Genomic DNA, 17,797 nt, shown 5'->3' with positions numbered 1-17,797 from the left:
CTCAACATTGCTAATTATTAGAGAAATGCAAATCAAAACTACTATTAGGTACCATCTCATACAGGTCAAAATGGCCATCATTAAGAAGTCTGAAAATAAAAAATGCTGCAGAAGGTGCGGAGAAAAAGGAACCTTCCTGCACTGTTGGTTAAAGCATAAGTTGGTGCAAGCACTAGGAAAACAGTATGAAAGTAACTTAAAAAACTAAAAATAGAACCACCATATGATCCAGCAATCCCACTCTTGAGGGAAAAAACTAAATCCAGAAAATCCAGAAAAAAGCTAAAAACAGCAACAACTAAAAACTGATCTTCAAAAAGATACATGCACTATTTACAGTAGCCAAGACATGAAAGCAACCTAAATGTCCACAGGCAGATGAATAAATTAAAAAGATGTGTTTATATACATATTATATATATATTCATATATAATGGAATACTACTTAGCCATAAAAAATAATGCAATATTGCCTGAAATATTGCCATTTGCAGCAACAAGGATGGACTGAGAGACTATCATGCTAAGTGAAGTAAATCAGAAAGACAAATACTACATGATATCACTTATATGTAGAACCTAAAATATGACACAAATGAATTTACTTATAAAACAAAAACAGACTCAAAAACATAGAGAACAGACTTGTAGTTGTCAAGGGAACGGGAGTTGGGGGAGGAATGGATTGGGATTAGCAGATGCAAACTATTGTATATAGAATGTATAAACAACAAGGCCCTACTGAATAGCACAAGGAGCCACATTCAATATCCTGTGACAAATCATAATGAAAAAGGATAGGAAAAAGAATACATACATATATATGAATCTCTGCTGTATAGCAGAAAGGAACACAACATTGTAAATCAACTCTATTTTAAAAAAATTTAAAAAAGGCTTCTGGGAAGCACTGAAATTTATTTTAGATTTTGACAAAGACAAATTTGGATTAGAAAAATGTTGTGAGGGTACATGTTAGACAAAGGAGATATTTTACTTTTGTGCAAGAGAAGGAAAACACTTTATTTCAGATAACTGTAGAACCGTTAAAACAACTGGCTCATTCTTTTTCTCATGCTGTTAAGATATAAGATGAATAGAAAAATATATTTATCAAACAATCTATTGTATCTACTCCTCACTTCTAAACTATTGACAATCCCACCTTCATTTTCTTTACAGAGCCCACAAATGCTCTAATATTGACTGCTTTTGTTTCTTCCCCTAGATGTTACTTGCTAAATCTTTTTTAATCTAATTTATTTATATAATTTTGGGGTTACTTTTGTTAAATGATACAAAATAATCCTAGACCAGGCAAAGTTTGCTCCCTATCTAACATCTGTGCTTTTTTTTTTTTCTTCTTCTTCTCCTCCTAAGTGGAAGAAACTTCCTTCTGAAATAATTTACTGCAGTCCCAAATGGCTGTTTATGGTCATTTTAGAGATAAAATTCTATAAATTCAAGTTAGCACTGACATTTTATAAGTGCTGTCATGTCAAGACTGGGGAATGGAAACCATCTCACTGGGTTCTCTAAAGTGGAAGCATCTTTTGTCTGCTTATTACTGACTGTGAGAAATGGCCGGATTAAAGCCTCCAAATGTTTCAGTGATGCAGAGCAAAGGTGACTTCCTGTTTTGGTTTAGGGTTTGTTTCCTTCTCTTCTCAATGAAGGCTGTGTTTTCTGACATTCTGCAATCTTTTTGCTCAGTGATTTCCCATTGAAAGGGCAGGGTAGGAGGGCCTCTGCAGGTCATTCCATTTACAATATGCCCTGAAAAGGGAGGAAGGGGGAGAGGGAGGGAAGGAGGAAGCTCATTAGTGGAAGGAGCAGAGCAGGAGGGGATCTGTTTTCCATTTTCTTTTCTGGATTGAGCTCATTTGGATGGAAAGGATTTTATTGTTATCCTTATCATCATTATCATTACCAGTGTGGTGTAATTTTCCTACACGTTTGTCTCAAGTGTGAGGTGAATTTATTGGTAGAAGAGTTAATAAGTGCCATTTTATTTTAGTAAAATCAGGGGTGGGTGGGTGAGGGAAGCCCAAGTACTTTAAAGCAGTTTTCACTTTAAAGCTTAAAATGCAAAACTCAAAAGTTTTAATTCTGCAGTGCAGAAGAAAAAATTAAAAGAAAAAAAGACCTGTTGCTTGCTTCTCGTGGCCTATTAGTAATTATGTACAGCGTTTCTTCTCTTTTTATGAAAGGCGATTTCCGCCCAGACCCCCACATCCCCCTACCCGGGTCCCCCACACCCCGCTACCACCTAGTTATTAAAAATGCAGACCTCTGCAGCCAGGAGTTCTAGATTGATAAGGCTCCATCATCGCTGCAGGGGTCCCTGTTTTCTGATCCTTGGACATTTTTCAAGGGACGTTGCTTAAATCTTCCCCCTCAGGTCTTCCTGCAGAGCCGATAATCACAGAGGCGAGGCTCGAAGTTGCTTAAAGAAAATACCTCCAGGGAGCGTGGGGCTCGGGTGGGTTCCCAAGTAGGGAACTGGGGGCACTCCTTCGTGGAGATCTGGGGTGGGCTCTTCCGTGAGAGGCTGGGGGCTCTCCTTTGGAGCGGGAGGTAGGGGGTTGCGGTGTGGGTCGTCTCAAGTCCGCTCTGTCTCGGGTTATCGCATCCTCTCTGCTTTTGCTGGCTTCTTCCTCCGCCTCCAAACCACAGACCCCTTCCCGGGAAGGGGAGCTGGCGCTGGGGGCGGGGCTGCCTCTCGCTCCCGGAGGCAGGAAAGCGAAGAGCCGCGGGACCGAGGCGCAGACCTCCCGTCGCGGCTCCCCGGACGGGTCCCCTCCAGCCAGCGGCGGTCGCTGCAGCAGCCGCAGCTCACACCAAAGACCCGCAGCTGGGTCTTTTTGCTCAGCCTATCAGACTTGCAAACTCTTCCTGCACCCTAGTCCTGCCTTAGGAGTCTTTGCCCTCTCGTCCCCCCTCCTCCACCCCCCGTCCTCCTCCTCACTTGGGAGACTTTAATGCTTCTTTTAGCACCTTTTTGTAATCCAGGGGACGTGACTCCCCAGAGCTCCAAGTACCTTAGCTGAATTCTACTTTTGTTTTTATTCCTCCCTCGGTTCCTCTTGTTTTCGTCTCATCTGCGAAGTCGGACGCTTCTGCCAGAGGGAGCGAGGAATTAAATAGATGCCGCGGCCCCAGAAGGCTTAGACGTCGGGAAAGAGCAGCCGGAGAGGCAGGAGCGGCAGGGGCGGCGGCGGCTGGCGCTCGGCGCAGCTTTTGGGACCCCATTGGGGGAATTTGATCCAAGGAAGCTGTGAGATTGCCGGGGGAGGAGAAGCTCTCATATCATTGTGTCCACTTCCAGGGGGGGAGGAGGAGACGGCGGAGCGGGCCTCTCGGCGTTCTCCGCACTGCTGCACCCTGTCCCATCCTGCCGAGATCATGGTCTGCGGCAGCCGGGGCGGGATGCTGCCGCTGCCGGCCGGGCTGCTCGCCCTGGCTGCGCTCTGCCTGCTCCGCGCGCCCGGAGCTCGGGCGGCGGCCTGTGAGCCCGTCCGCATCCCCCTGTGCAAGTCCTTGCCCTGGAACATGACTAAGATGCCCAACCACCTGCACCACAGCACCCAGGCCAACGCCATCCTGGCCATCGAGCAGTTCGAGGGTCTGCTGGGCACCCACTGCAGCCCGGATCTGCTCTTCTTCCTCTGTGCTATGTACGCGCCCATCTGCACCATTGACTTCCAGCACGAGCCCATCAAGCCCTGCAAGTCTGTGTGCGAGCGGGCCCGGCAGGGCTGCGAGCCCATCCTCATCAAGTACCGCCACTCGTGGCCGGAAAGCCTGGCCTGCGAGGAGCTGCCCGTTTATGACCGCGGCGTATGCATCTCTCCGGAGGCCATCGTCACTGCCGACGGAGCCGGTGAGTCCGACGCTGCCCAGCCTGCCCCCTCGCCCCTGCTTCCAACCGCTCGCTTCTCGGAGTCCTTGTTACTCCCCTCTACTCTGGTTTTGTGGATTCGAATCACTTCGCTTCATCTCTGTTAATTACGCCTCTATCGAACACCGTGCCTTTTTTCTCTCTTTTCACCTCCCTTCTAAACCTATTCTATTCTTATAGGCGATCTGTCTTTCTAAAACACTCAAGTTCATTCCACTCCCATCACACTTCTGCTCAACACTGCCCCTTCACTTCCACTGTTTACATGTCCTAGTAACCACATATAGGGGTGCTCTTTTCCTACCTTAATTTGTTTATAATCACTGAACTTTTTTGCGTTCTCAGCCATCAGTTTTCTGTATCCCTCGTGTTTAGCTACTTGTAAAGACTGTATGGTGAAAATAGAAGACTGAAGCACCGTTTTCTTCTTATCATTAAAAATGCCAAGATAGTTTCAGTAACCTTACCCCAACCCACAGACGTTAGTGCTATGCGTTTGCTCAACATCCAATTTGAGCAATTACCTTCACCTTAAATTTCCCTCTCCTTTCAATGAGATAAATTGTTCTTCCATTCCAGACTGAAATAGCTGTGAAACATTGCTATGCACTGCTAATTAGCTTCTGAGACTTGCTCCAGCCACAGAGCTGGGTGAAGTGAAATTGCTGGGCTCTTTTCACATTCCCACATGCCTTCAAGTCATTTTGTAAATGACATATGGATGAAAGGAGTTATATTTAAGGCATGTTATCATCATACACTCATGTAATGTTATTTTTAATCTCACCCCTTATCCCACTCTTATGCTTTGCAAATAATTTGTCTTCAGTACCTTTCTCTGTGTGCATCAACCAGAGATTCATTTCAATCTTTCCCTACTGTAAAACTTTATTACAGTTCTGTGTTAAATGGAATCAATCACGAGTTGTTTTCTCACTAGTGTTTGGTCTAATTAGGACAGTCATAACTCTTAAGACTCCAACTAAACCTAGTTCATTACGGTCCATTTAATTCTAACTCCATGTCATTCCTACCGATTACCCAAAACTGGAAAATTTCACCCTTCATATACTTTAAATATAAACCCAAGCTTTTATGACTGGCCCCCTTTCACACCCTCCCCAGATCAACTCTGCCCATAGGTGTGATGACTTTATACCTCCTTCTCTATTCATTTCTTGGGCATTAACTTTTTCTTTTGCCTCTCAACTTGCTCAGCCTAAGCTCATGTCCTTCGTCCATTCCTAGGTGAACAGTTCTTGGTCAAGGAATTGATTTGGAAAAAATGCTTTCTGTGCACAGTGGCCCACTTAACACAGAGGACTAGGGAGGGGAAAAGTACTTGTACAAATAGCTGCAAAACCAAACTGAAGAGGAAGATTTCCAGAGTTTTTTGATGGTCACCTCAGTTTATCACCTTTGACTACACCTATTGTCGTCTTGGTTTTAATAATCAACCAACAACTGATTGTTTAAAATAATCACAAAAAATGTATTTCTTATTTATCTTTGGGCTAAAAAAGCACTTGAGCTTTTATACCCATTAATGTTACAGGCTGTACAGATGCCGGGAGAGAGCTGCCCTGGTCTGTCAGGCACTTAGATCAGTTAAATGCAGACACCCCTCTCAGGCCAAGGGCTAGGAATGCGGTGGCCACGGTTCACTCTGAAACGCATTCCTCCTCCTGCTCTGAAACCTCTCCTAGAGATGGACCTCAACTGAGAGAGGTTTGGCAAGGTTAGTGGCTCTCAAAAGCCATGGTCAGTATGGATAGGAAGCAGTTTCCTCAAGTGTCCCTGAGTTACCTATCGTCTGGACCAAATGTAGAACAATTGCCTCATTGACGCACTCAAATAAGACACGCATGGAAACAATTTGTCAGTCCTTGGGACCTGATTACTAAGCTGCTTTAAAAGGCCATAATGTGCTTTGCCGACAGTTGCCCTTGCTAGAAAAAAAAGTAGGGGTAGGTGGCAGTTGGAGCCGTTTGTTAGTGATGTTCTCCCTTCCCCTTACCGTATCCCTCAGTGTGAATCAGAGACGGTGGGGGCAGGAGGGAGCTGAAGGGGAGGGGGGAGGGAAGGGAGTGGTGGATTCTAGCCTGAAGGGTCCCCTGGCTTCCAAGACTGCAGCTTGCTGAAAATTACATTCCCTATGCTAGGTCAAACTATCAGGCACCTGGAATTACTTAAGAACTACCACATGTGACCAGTTTAATTTACGATGCAATATGCGCCTTGCTTCAGTGGGATATGATAGTTCATGAAGCAGGGTTGTTTTTTTTTTCCTTCCTCTAAGTATAAACAGAGTTCCTATGTCTTATGCCTAGAACCTAGCAGAATATAAAAATGAGGTCTCCCAGAATAAAATAGAACCACCTATTACATACCTTCAATGTCAAGAGGATTTTCAAATCCTACCATTTACATAAATCTGTTCCCTTGTAGGATATTATGACTCCACCAACAAGTTCAAGGACATTTTACAAAGCAGAATTTTATTGAATGGAATATTGCTTCAGTCTACTTTTTGTTTTGAAGTATTAAGGACAAGTATATTTTTATACAGAAAATATATTCTTTTGATGATTACTAATAAATTCACATTAAGTTTATTCTTTTTCTACATTTTGTATTTATTGTAGACCTGTGACTGCATGTACACCTGCTTTATCTGTGAATTCAGTTCAATTTATTCATTCAGCCAGTTAATAGTCAAATATTTAATATTGTATGATGAATAGAGGGTATGGGCATGGAGTGGGGAAGACCAGATGTTGAATCTTGACTCTGCCTCATATCAGCTATTTCTATAGGACAGATGTATAGCCCCTCCAATGCAGAGTTTTCTATTCTGTGACATGGGGACATACTGTCTACATCCCACGGAGATGGTGAAGATGAAGTTAAACAGCATCTGTAGTGTCTCATGCATAGTTAGTCCTCAACAAATTGCTGCTGTTGCTATTGCTATTTTACCGTTATTATCATTGCTATTAAAATTTATTTTTTTGTTTGTTTTATTTGGACAAACGTAGTCTGTTGGTAAATGCAGATAGAGCTTAGAGCTTTTGTCAGTTCAACTCTGGGAAACAAACTTCACATTGAGAACTCACTGGGTAGGCCAATCTTATTTCTTCTGAATATAAACTTAGTATTTCATTTTACACAAATTGACCTGGACCTCGGGCTCAAGAACAAATCCCTTTGGGAGCAATAGGAATAAAGAATGAGCTTGACGGATGTCTGTTAATTACAAACAGTTTATCTCAGAAATGTAGACATTGAGTGTTTAAGAAAATGTATGGTATGATATTTCACAGCCGTTTATGCTGCCCCCTGGGTTACCATGCCAAGGGCTTTATAATCGCTCCTCAGTTATTGCTGCTTTTTGCTGTCACCCAGCTCTTGAGCAGCACATTTCTCCCAGCCCTCTCTCGCCTGGCAGAGCTGCGCCAACTTTCACATGCATGCACTGCTGTTTAATCATTTCTCCACTTTCTGGGGAACAGGCAGCCTTTTCTTTAGCCCTGGTCTACAAATATTTGAGGGGCCAAACAGCCAGAAGGGAGAATTATTTAGTGTGATACGAGGAGGAAAATGGAATGAAAAGGAGAAATGGAAATTTTAGGGTAAGACTTCATTGTGTGAAATTTTGAAAGGCACTCTGGATGGGAGTAGGAAGGAGTACCTTAGAACACAATGATATTAAATTATGTTTATAGCTAACACAGTTATCAGTGGTAATGGGATCTTAGGTAGTCTCCAAATTGTATATTAAGAATTCTTTTCTATCTTGTTTCCACAAAATTCTAAATAGTTGTTTGCTACACATAGCAAAATTGACTAAGTTATATTTGTCCTTTCTCCTCCTACTAGGTGTATGGAAAGAGGAGACCAATTAGCACCATACAGATAGAGAGTTTTGAATGATTAAAAATTGGCTGTATGTCTTCAGTTTAAAGAAAACCAGTTTTAGAGTTTTGGCCCTTGGTTGGAATCCCAGATTTGCCATTAATGTTATACTTTGAGGGACTTCTCTGATGGTCCAGTGGTTAAGACTATGTGCTTCCACTGCAGAGGGCGTGGGTTCGATCCCTGGTCAGGGAGCTGCATGTTGCAGCCAAAAAAAAAAAAGTTATACCTTGAGCAAGTCTTGCGGCATTAACATAGAGACTGTGAAGAGCAAAAGAAATAGCGATATGAAGTGAATGAAAAAGGGTGAAACAACAGCAGTGTGATTGGGAAGATATCATTCTCAGACCAGGAGTCATTACTGGCCACCGTTAGAATAAGAACTAACAACGCTTAGTATTTGGCATGTGCTGTTCTACGTGGGTGATGCATATTAATTTCTTTAATTTTCGTAATAACTACATGGTAGGTACTATTACTCCTATCTGCAGAGAGGGAAGCTGAGGCCCATAGAGAAGCTAAGTGAACCAAGTCCATAAAACTATTATTAGAAGTTTCAAACCAGGACCTGTTCTAAGTTATACTTGCTCTCTTATGAAGAAACAGGTGACGTTAACTGTACAGAGAATCGGTGTCTTTTGACCATCAGAAGGGCTTTCATGATAGCTCAGTTGGTAAAGAATCTGCCTGCGAAGCAGGAGACCCTGGTTCGATTCCTGGGTCAGGAAGATCCCCTGGAGAAGGGATAGGCTACCCACTCCAGTATTCTTGGGCTTCCCTTGTGGCTCAGCTGGTAAAGAATCTGCCTGCAATGTGGGAGACCTGAGTTCAATCCCTGGGTTGGGAAGATCCCCTAGAAAAGGGAAAGCCTACCCACTCCAGTATTTCGACCTGGATAATTCCATGGATTGTATAGTCCGTGAGGTTGCAAAGAGGCGGACACAACTGAGCGACTTTCACTTTGACCATCAGATTTCAGTTACAGTAGCACCTTTTTTTCATTGTATTTTGATTTATATATGGCTTTAGAGAATAGAAGGCCGCTCTGGACAATGAATTCCAAGGGATGAGAGATAAGTACTTCTCTGCACTTCCGAGACAGGAGAGAACATACGTTCTGTTCTCTCCTGTCTATTCCTGAGTGCCTCGGTCTCTGCAGGCCCCAGAGTGAACTCCTCATGTCCTTACCTTCACAGGTCTGTTCTCTCCTAGTATTTTCTATATTGTTAAGGGGCACACCCACCCATATTCCAGGTCTGAAGGCAGCCTTGCTTCCGCCTTTTCTTTATCCCCCACATTCAGTCGGTATCAGGTGCTTTAGGTCAACTCTGAATACAGTTCCCTCCCCTTCTTCTCTAATGCTGCTTTCTTTGCTCGGACCTCACCATTTCTTCCATGGATTGTGGAGCTAGAATAATAATTGGCTTGCTGACCTCCAGTTTGGCCCCTCCATGTTCCAGTAGGGTGATCATTCTGAAATACAAAGCTGTCGTTTAAAATCTTCTGGTGTGTGCCGCTAGCCTTCATGATCTCATGCCTTCTTGCCCCTCTGGTTTCCTTTCTGCCTACTTACCCTACTCCGTTAGCTCTGCTGGAAGGCTTGTAGGTCCCTCCACCCCATGAGGGCTTTGGTTTCTCACCCCAGACTCTGGCATGTGCCATTTTCTATTTGGAAGACCCTCTCTTCTTTTCCCAACTCCTTCTTAGAACTCTTCTTCTGGAAACCTCTATGACACCTACTTCAAATCCTTGGGGCATTAAAACCTGCTAGTAATGCCCACTATTTTAATTTAGGATAATTTGTTAGCATTCCTAAGTTTAACTTTCTGAAAACAGGCTTTTTTGGGATTATTTATAATCAGAAAACTTTGGTTTTCTCTCATAATTCTAACAGCTGATGTCTAAGCACTTTAAAAAAGTGTAGAAACATTTTCCTATGAATAAGAATAAAAGAAGAAAACCAAACTCCCTGCTTTAAAGGGGTTTTCATTTTCCAAGAGAAGAATTTTTTCAGTTTTATTTCAACCTGTTGACATTAAACAATTACTTTAAATGTGGGTCAGTATACTTTTTTAATTTAGAGAGAGATCATCTTTGTATAATTCTTGTGCATATTTTCCTAGGCTACAGCTTTTTTCTTATTTTTTATTTATTTTTAACTTTTGGCTGTACTGGGTCTCTGTTGCTGCACGTGGGCTTTCTCTAGTTGTGTCCAGGGAGGCTACTCTCTCGTTGCGGTGCGTGGGCCTGTCATTGCAGTGGTTTCTTTTATTTTGGAACATGGGCTGTAGGTGCACCAGCCCAGCAGGTGCGGCGCGTGGACTCTTGAGCATGGGTGCACAGGCTTAGTAGCCCCACAGGGTGTGGAATCTTTCTGGACCAGGGATTGAACCCTTGTCCTCTGCATTGGCAGGTGGACTCTCAACCACTGGACCACCAGGGATGTCCTTTTCATATTTTTTCTTTTTCGTTTTCGACCACACTGCACAGCTTGCAGGATATCAGTTCTCCCACCAGCGGTTGAACCCTGTCCACGGGAATGAAAGCCCAGAATCCTAACCACTAGGTCACCAGGAAACTCCCTAGGATATAGATTTTAAAATACCAGTTGATGATTACTAAGCCTGGGAAAGTAATCCATTAATTGTAGTTTTGAGTGTTATTGTTCTAAAATGGTGTTATACCTTCTTGTTTCACTTATTTATGATATGACCTATGAAGTAAAAGGACAGAGGAAGAGCATTATTTTCTGTTAGGATAAACAGAGGCATTAAACTCATTTAACATAAAGTATTAATGCAAATGTAAAATGCTGGTGTAAGTGTACTGAGCTGAAGTGTCAGTAAGAACATATAATTATGTACAGCATGATGCTTTGTTGGGGCAGTCAGTATTATTCATTAGAGGCTGCTTTCTTAACTAGAACAAAGAAGAACTTAACATAATCACCATTTTCATTAGCATTAACCATGTTACCATTTTCTGGGATTTGAGGATCTTAAAAAGAGTCAGTGGCAATTTCCAATTATTATTATGTCTATTAATTGCACTGGCTTGAGTGCAATTGAGTCCCTTGATGGTAGACTTCCTTTCTGCTAAACACCTGTTTGGTGTGCACTTAACTGGGAGCACAGAAATGGTTTCTGCGTGTTTTCCTTAAGCACTAAGAATTAAAATGTATGCCAGCAAAGTGTGATACATCTATTATTGAAAAGGTATATTTAGTTATTGTCGCCATCACGAAAAGTGTTGGGTGAGTACCTAGTATATGCTTTACTGTTGGAAATTTTCATGAAACTCAAAAACTTTTTTATTAAATCCAGAAATGTATCCATAGCTGATGAGGATTCAAAAGAGTATATCAACTTTCAGTCACATGAAAATCACATGAAGGAATGCATCTTGTCCTTATTTGACTTACAAATGATAGTGTCAACCTCATGACGCAAATAAGAATCCATTTCCTTGAGGCACCTGGGTTCTTATCCAAATCAGCTTGTGACTGAATTAGATTTCAATGTGAGAATTCTTGAAATAATAATGAATGTTATGACTTACTGTACTCTATCATCTCCTTTCAGATTTTCCTATGGATTCTAGTAATGGAAACTGTAGAGGAGCAAGCAGTGGTGAGTATACCACTATCTTTCTGGTTTTCACTTGTGGTCAGACTAGTCTTGATGTTACCTAGATGCTGAAATCTTATTTGGGGGAGTTTGTGCCCTGCATGGGCTTCCCCGATAGCTCAGTTGGTAAAGAATCCGCCTGCGATGCAGGAGACCCTGGTTCTATTCCTGGGTTGGGAAGATCTGCTGGAGAAGGGAAAGGATACCCACTCCAGTATTCTGGCCCAGAGAATTCCATGGACTGTCTAGTGCCTTACATATTAAATGGAAACTTATAAAAATGTTCCTTTGTTTGTATTAATTTTGTTTTAAATTAATGATAAAATTTGATCTTTTATTTCCATATACAGTTCTTTGAATTTTAACACATATTTGAATTTGTGTAACCACCAACACAATCAGGATACAGAACAGTTCCATAACCTCAAAACAAACAAAAAACTCAGTTCAGCTCATCCTATTCCTTTATGATTACAAGCTTCTCCCACCCTTAACCTCTGGCGATCACTAATCTGTTTTTCATTGCTATGCTTTTGTCTTTTTGAGATTGTAGCGTGCATGGAATGATACAGTATGTAACTTTTGGACACTGGCCTCTTTCACACAACAAAATGTCTGAGATTTATCTAAGTTTTTGCATGTATCAGTAGTCCATTCCATTTTGCTGCTAAATGTTTTCTTACTTGGATGCATTACCATTTCCTTGTCCATTTATGTCTTAAAGGATATTTGGGTTGTTTCTAGTTTTTGGCAATCATAGATAGAGCTATTATAAACATTTGTGTATAGGTTTTTGTGTAAGTATAAGTTTTCATTTTTCATTTAGGGTAAATTATTGGGTTAAATGGTAAGGGTATGTTGAACTTTATAAAAAAAACTGCCAAACTGTTTCCAAATGAGTGTTCACTGTTACACTAGCAATACTTAAGAGTTCCAGTTGCTCTGCATCTAAGAATGACTCTAGTTGCATTTCACTAATTTTGAAAGGTTTTGTTTTGATTTTTCTTCAGTTCAAAATGTTTTATAATTTCCATTTAGACTACCTCTGTGACTTATGCATTATTTAGGACTGTGTTGTTAAATTTGGTGCTGTTTGGAGGTTTTTTCTGTTCCTCTTATGTTATTAATTTTTATTCTAAATTCCCTTATGGTCAAAGAATATAATTTGTATGATTTTAGTTTTTTTTATTTGTTAAGATTTATCATATGACCCAGGATATGATCTGTCTTGGTGAATGTTTCATGTGTCCTTGGGAAATATGTATTCTGGCACTGTTGGATGGAATGTTCTTTAAATGTCAAGTAGATGAATTGATTCTTGTTAGTTTTTTGTCTACTGCATCTATTGATCACTCTGAGAGAAGTGTTTAAGTTTCCACATATTGTAGATTTTTCTATTTCTCTTTTCAGTCTGTCAGTTTTATTCCATGAAGTCAAATGTGATACTATTTGGTGTGTATACATTTAATATTTTTATGTCTTACTGGTGAATTGACCCAGTGATGTAATGTTCCTCTTTATCGTTGGTAATTTTTCTCTTTTTAAGTCTATTTTGTTTTATGTTAATATAGCTACTCCTGTTTTCTTTTGGTCAGTGTTTGCAAGGTGTATCTTTTTCTATTCTTTTTCTTCTAACATATCTGTATCATTATCTTTTAAATAAATTTCCTCTAGACATAATATAATTGGTTTTTAGGTTGGTGTTGGTTTTCTATCCATTCTGTCAATCTTTGTCTTTTGATTAGTATGTTTAGATTATTTACATCTGTTGTAATTATTAATATGTTTGCATTTAGCACCTTTTTAAAATTTGTTTTATGTTTGCTCCCTCTCTTTTTCATTCCTGTTTCCTATTTGCTAGCTTTCTCTTGGGTTATTGAAATGTATCTCTCCCTCTTTCTCCCTCACCCTTGTGAACGCGTGTGTATACACACACAGACACATCCATGTATGTGTCTGTGTGATATATATATATGTATCCTTCCATAAGACAATGTTATGTTTTCTCTTTCAACCATTAGTGTCTGTTTCAAACATTAAATATGTCTAAATAGCTCAAGAGGAGAAAAATGGCCTACTGTATTTATACAGATGTTTATAATTTCTATTGTTCCACCTTCTTTCCTGATGTTCTAGGCTTCCTTCTGGTATCATTTTCCTTGTGTCTGAAGAACTTCCTTTATACTTGGCTGCTGGCAGCCAATTCTATCAGTTGCTTTCATATAAAAATGTCTTTATCTCATATTCATTCCTGAAGGATATTTTCACTGGATATAGAATTCATTTATACTATTTCATTTATTTCTGTCCTCAGTGTTTCTCATGGGAAATTGGTTGTCATTGAAATCATTGTTCTCCTGTAAGTAATGCATCAGATTTCTCTCGCTGCTTTCAATAATTTTTTCTTTGTCTTTAGTTTTTAGCAGTTTGATTACAGTATATTTAGACATTGATTTCTTTGGGTTTATACTATTCAGGGTTAACCTAACTTCTTGTATCTATAAGTTTATGCTTTTTCTCAAATTTGGGGAACTTTCAGCAGTTATTTTTTCAAATATTTACTTTTATAACACATTCTCTTCTACTTGTGAGTATATGGTTATATGAATTTTAGATCTTTTGGTATTTCCCATAGGTTCCAGAGGCTCTGTTCATTTTCCTCCAGTCTTCTTTAGATTGGATAATTTCTGTTTGTATTCCTTCAGGTTTATTGACTTCTTCCTTGTTATCTCCATTCTGCTGTTGAACTCATCCAATGTATTTTCAATTTTCAGTTATAATTTTTAAAATTAAGATTTTTCTCTTGACTATTTTTTTTATTCTTTATTATATCTTGAGTTTCTTTGAGTCTTTCTATCATCTGCTTCATTTCAAGGGTGTTCACCATTTACTTTTTGGAGAATTTTTAGAAAACTGCCTAAAGTCATTGTTGGATAATTTCATCATTTGTGTCATCTGATTTTTCTTTTCCCATACAACCTGAGATTTTCCTGGTTCTTCATATGCAGAATAGTTTTTTCTTATATCCTGGATATTTTGAATATTATGTCCGAAGACTTTGGGTCTTTAAGATCATATGGAGAGTGATGATATTTTTTTGTTCTAGCAGCAGTCAACCTAACTTGATTTAGGCTGCAAATTCTGACTAGTCTTCTGAAGGTTGGTTTCCGAAGGCATTTGTGGTGGCTTTCAGGTCTGTCCCATGTGTGTGCCATTTAGTGACCAGCGTGAGATGAGGGCAGTGATTTATACCATAGTCCAGTTTTCAAAGTCGATTGATTGTATACTTTTTAGTGTCAGAGTCACACATGCCCAGGAGTGAGCCCAGCAGTTCATTAGTATTTCCATGGGATCATTTCCCAAGCTCCTCCCTCTCCATAACTGCCTCAGTACCCTTCACTTTTGGGGGGCTCCCCCTTTTGGTTCTTTGGCCAGAAAGCCGGGGCTTTATTTATCCCGCCCTGTGACGTACTTCCTGTGACTCCTTGTATATCAGGGCCGGTGGTGAGGACAGAGCCGCGGGGCTCGCCCCAGTCTCCACACCACGCGGTGTCCCGTCGGAAAGGAAGGTTCTCCGCGCCAGCGGTCTAGGCGTCTGGCGACTTCCCTTGCAGCAGCCGTTGCTGCCACCACTGTCCCAGGATCGCTGCAGGGGGGGTGGAAGGGCTGGGTGTCGGCAGACCCCTTCCCACTTCCTGAGTTAGAACTGGAGGGCTTTTTCTGGAGGACTGTCTGCATGATATCTGCTTCCAGGCTGTGCTGAAACCAGGCGGGAGGGTACTAGAAGTGGAAAGGATGACAGATGCACCTTCGGTTTGATGGTGCTGGGCTTCTTTCGCAAACTTCCTACTAGTTTCCTTTTCAGAGTCCTTGAGGCGCTGCTTCTCGGATTCTGTTTCATAACTGCGTTCAGTGGGGGAGAGGTGATGGAGGCTACTTATTCCATCTTTCCGTAAAATAAGCACTTAAATGAGGTATAGCGTATGTGCAGAAAAGGAACACATCGTAAACATGCAGCCCAGCGCATTTTCACCAAGTAAACACGCTTATGTAACCACTGCCCAGATCAGGATGGGAACCATTGCCAGCTCTCCTGAAACACTTCCTTGTGCCACCTCCAAGTCCCTGATTCCACCTTTCTTCCCAGAGGTAGCCTCTGGCAGAAGTTCTAGCAGTACAGAATAATTTTGTCTGATTTCAACTTTTATGAGAGGCATCATTTTATATGTATGTATAGATAGACAGTGTGTCTATGTGTGTGCCTTCCTCTGTTCTTCATTATACTGTCTATAGCAGAAGTTTTAAATTCTAATTGCTGTGTAGTATTCTATCATATGAATATACCACTCTTCATTTATTCATTCTAATGGCCCTGAAAATTTGCATTATTTCTAGGTTTTTTCCCTCTCTCTTTTTTTTTTTTTTAAAGTATGACTAATGTTGCGTTTGTTTCTGCAACTAGTTCTTTTTTACTTTCTTGAAATAGTAATTTGTACTGATTTGGTCTGTAAGTTGTCATATGTGGAAGTGGAATCTTTATTAAGTTGTAAATAAGTTTGAAGCATCAATTTTCATTAGACTAGAACAGTTTTACTGTTGATTTCCACTGAATCTTACCAGAGTGACAAGTATTTGACATAAGGCAATGTGCATCAAAGGTACCTCAAACAGTTAACTTTTAAAAACACAAGTGAATTAAAATGATTTATTTAGAATTATGTTGCTTTTGAATGCAACTGAGTGTTTATAGTGTTGTAAAATCAGCTGGAAATCACTGGTGTCCAATAGTAGTGCTATTTTAAGGATTACTCCTGTTATGGTTGCTCAAAACAAACTGGAAAGCTCATTTGTATTGTATATAGTACACTTAGTGAGTCAAAATTTCAGACCAAGTACATGCATGTTCTATCAATTTGTCTAGAACTTATGGTTAGAATAATACAGCACTTCAACGTGTGAAAGAGAGAAGACATTAATGACACTATAAATACAAAAACAGTTCAATGTGTAAAAGCTGGAGTGAATATGTTGTTCCTGTGTTCAGCGTTTACTGCTCCTCTTTATAAAAGAGGAATGTTTTTCTGTCCCCTAGTGTAATGGGAGTGATAAAAACAGACAGGTAAAACCACGCTGACTTGGTTGTGGAGAAACACATTGACATGGTCACATGTTTCAAGAAGAAAATAAAATTTGTTTACACTCAAAATGTCATACTTTGGAGGAATATAACAGCTGAAGTTGATTATGATAAAAGAAATGAGGAAGACACAAAAGCATTGTAACCCTCATAACCACTCTTTCAAAAGTGTCAAGCTGTTTATGTCTGAAATTTGGAAAAGAAATTCTTTCACTCCAGTTAATTTATCCTTTGCCTCAAAGCCTAGCAGCCTTCTTTTTTTTGGAGATAATGACTATCAGAGCAGCTTCCAATTTGTGAGTGTATTTTGCTGTTGTAAATCCACTATCATAATAAGAGGTACATTCTCTCTAGTTTTCATCACATGGAATTTGGAGAAAAACAATTTTAGTTCTGTTCTGCTGAGTCACTTGGTCTGGTCAAATCAACCCAGAAAATTAAGGCAGGTATTCAAATGGTGCAGTGAAAAGCTAAATTGTTTATTAAAACAATTCTGAAAAAGAATCCCCCTCCCTTGCCCCAGTTTTCTACTTGGTGATGGTGACCAATTTATGGACTTCTGTATTTGAAAAATACATTTTCCCAATGAGGTGATAATAATTAGTAAATTCTGACATTAATTAAGTGTATGAGCATGACCAAATTACTTAACCTGTTATTCTGGGTCTGTGTATAAATATAAAATCAGATAATACTGATTGCTGAGTTCTGATATTTATTTCTGGTATATTTTCAAATTAGGGAAACACGAGTAATATCTGCTGGGCTTTCCTAGTGGCTCAGACAGTAAAGAATCTTCCTACAATGCAGGAGACCTAGATTCGATCCCCGGTTTGGGAAGATCCTCTGGAGAAGGGAATGAAAACTCACTCCAGTATTCTTGCCGAGAGAATTCCGTGGACAGAGGATCCTGGCGGGGTACAGTGCGTGGGGTCGTAAAGAGTTGGACACGACTGAGTGACTAACACACACACACACTTTCACACGAGTTGGATACTCTTGCAGTTTTAGCTAACGCCTTTCTGGTCCTTTTTCAGAAGTGCTTCAGAGAAACCCCTCTGGGCAGCTGAGTAACTAGCGATTCCTGACTGCCTGGACCTGCTAGGTCTGCCCTGGCCATCCCCCCACCATCCCCACCCTCTGCCCTGCAACAGCCAGCCTCCTCTTACTGAGATAACCAATGCCTAGCTTGGGTAGTATGGACCCATTCTCTCTCTT

At 40.6% G+C, this 17,797-nt stretch overlaps 1 protein-coding gene across 1 annotated transcript in view; it reads left to right on the top strand.

Annotated features, from left to right (window-relative positions):
• The first annotated feature begins 2,747 nt into the window (after positions 1-2,747).
• FRZB (frizzled related protein) overlaps positions 2,748-17,797 on the top strand; it is a 33,180-nt gene continuing 18,130 nt past the window's right edge. The window contains exons 1-2 of the mRNA XM_065931889.1: positions 2,748-3,883; positions 11,398-11,445. Of these exons, the coding sequence (XP_065787961.1) occupies positions 3,406-3,883; positions 11,398-11,445 (526 nt within the window). The 5' untranslated portion in view covers positions 2,748-3,405. The remainder of the gene's footprint in view (positions 3,884-11,397; positions 11,446-17,797) is intronic.

The sequence above is a fragment of the Muntiacus reevesi genome, chromosome 3 (assembly GCF_963930625.1).
Source record: "Muntiacus reevesi chromosome 3, mMunRee1.1, whole genome shotgun sequence".
Classification (NCBI taxonomy): Eukaryota; Metazoa; Chordata; class Mammalia; order Artiodactyla; family Cervidae; genus Muntiacus; species Muntiacus reevesi.
Note: the sequence above shows the minus strand (reverse complement) of the source record. Positions and strands in the feature narration are given on the sequence as shown.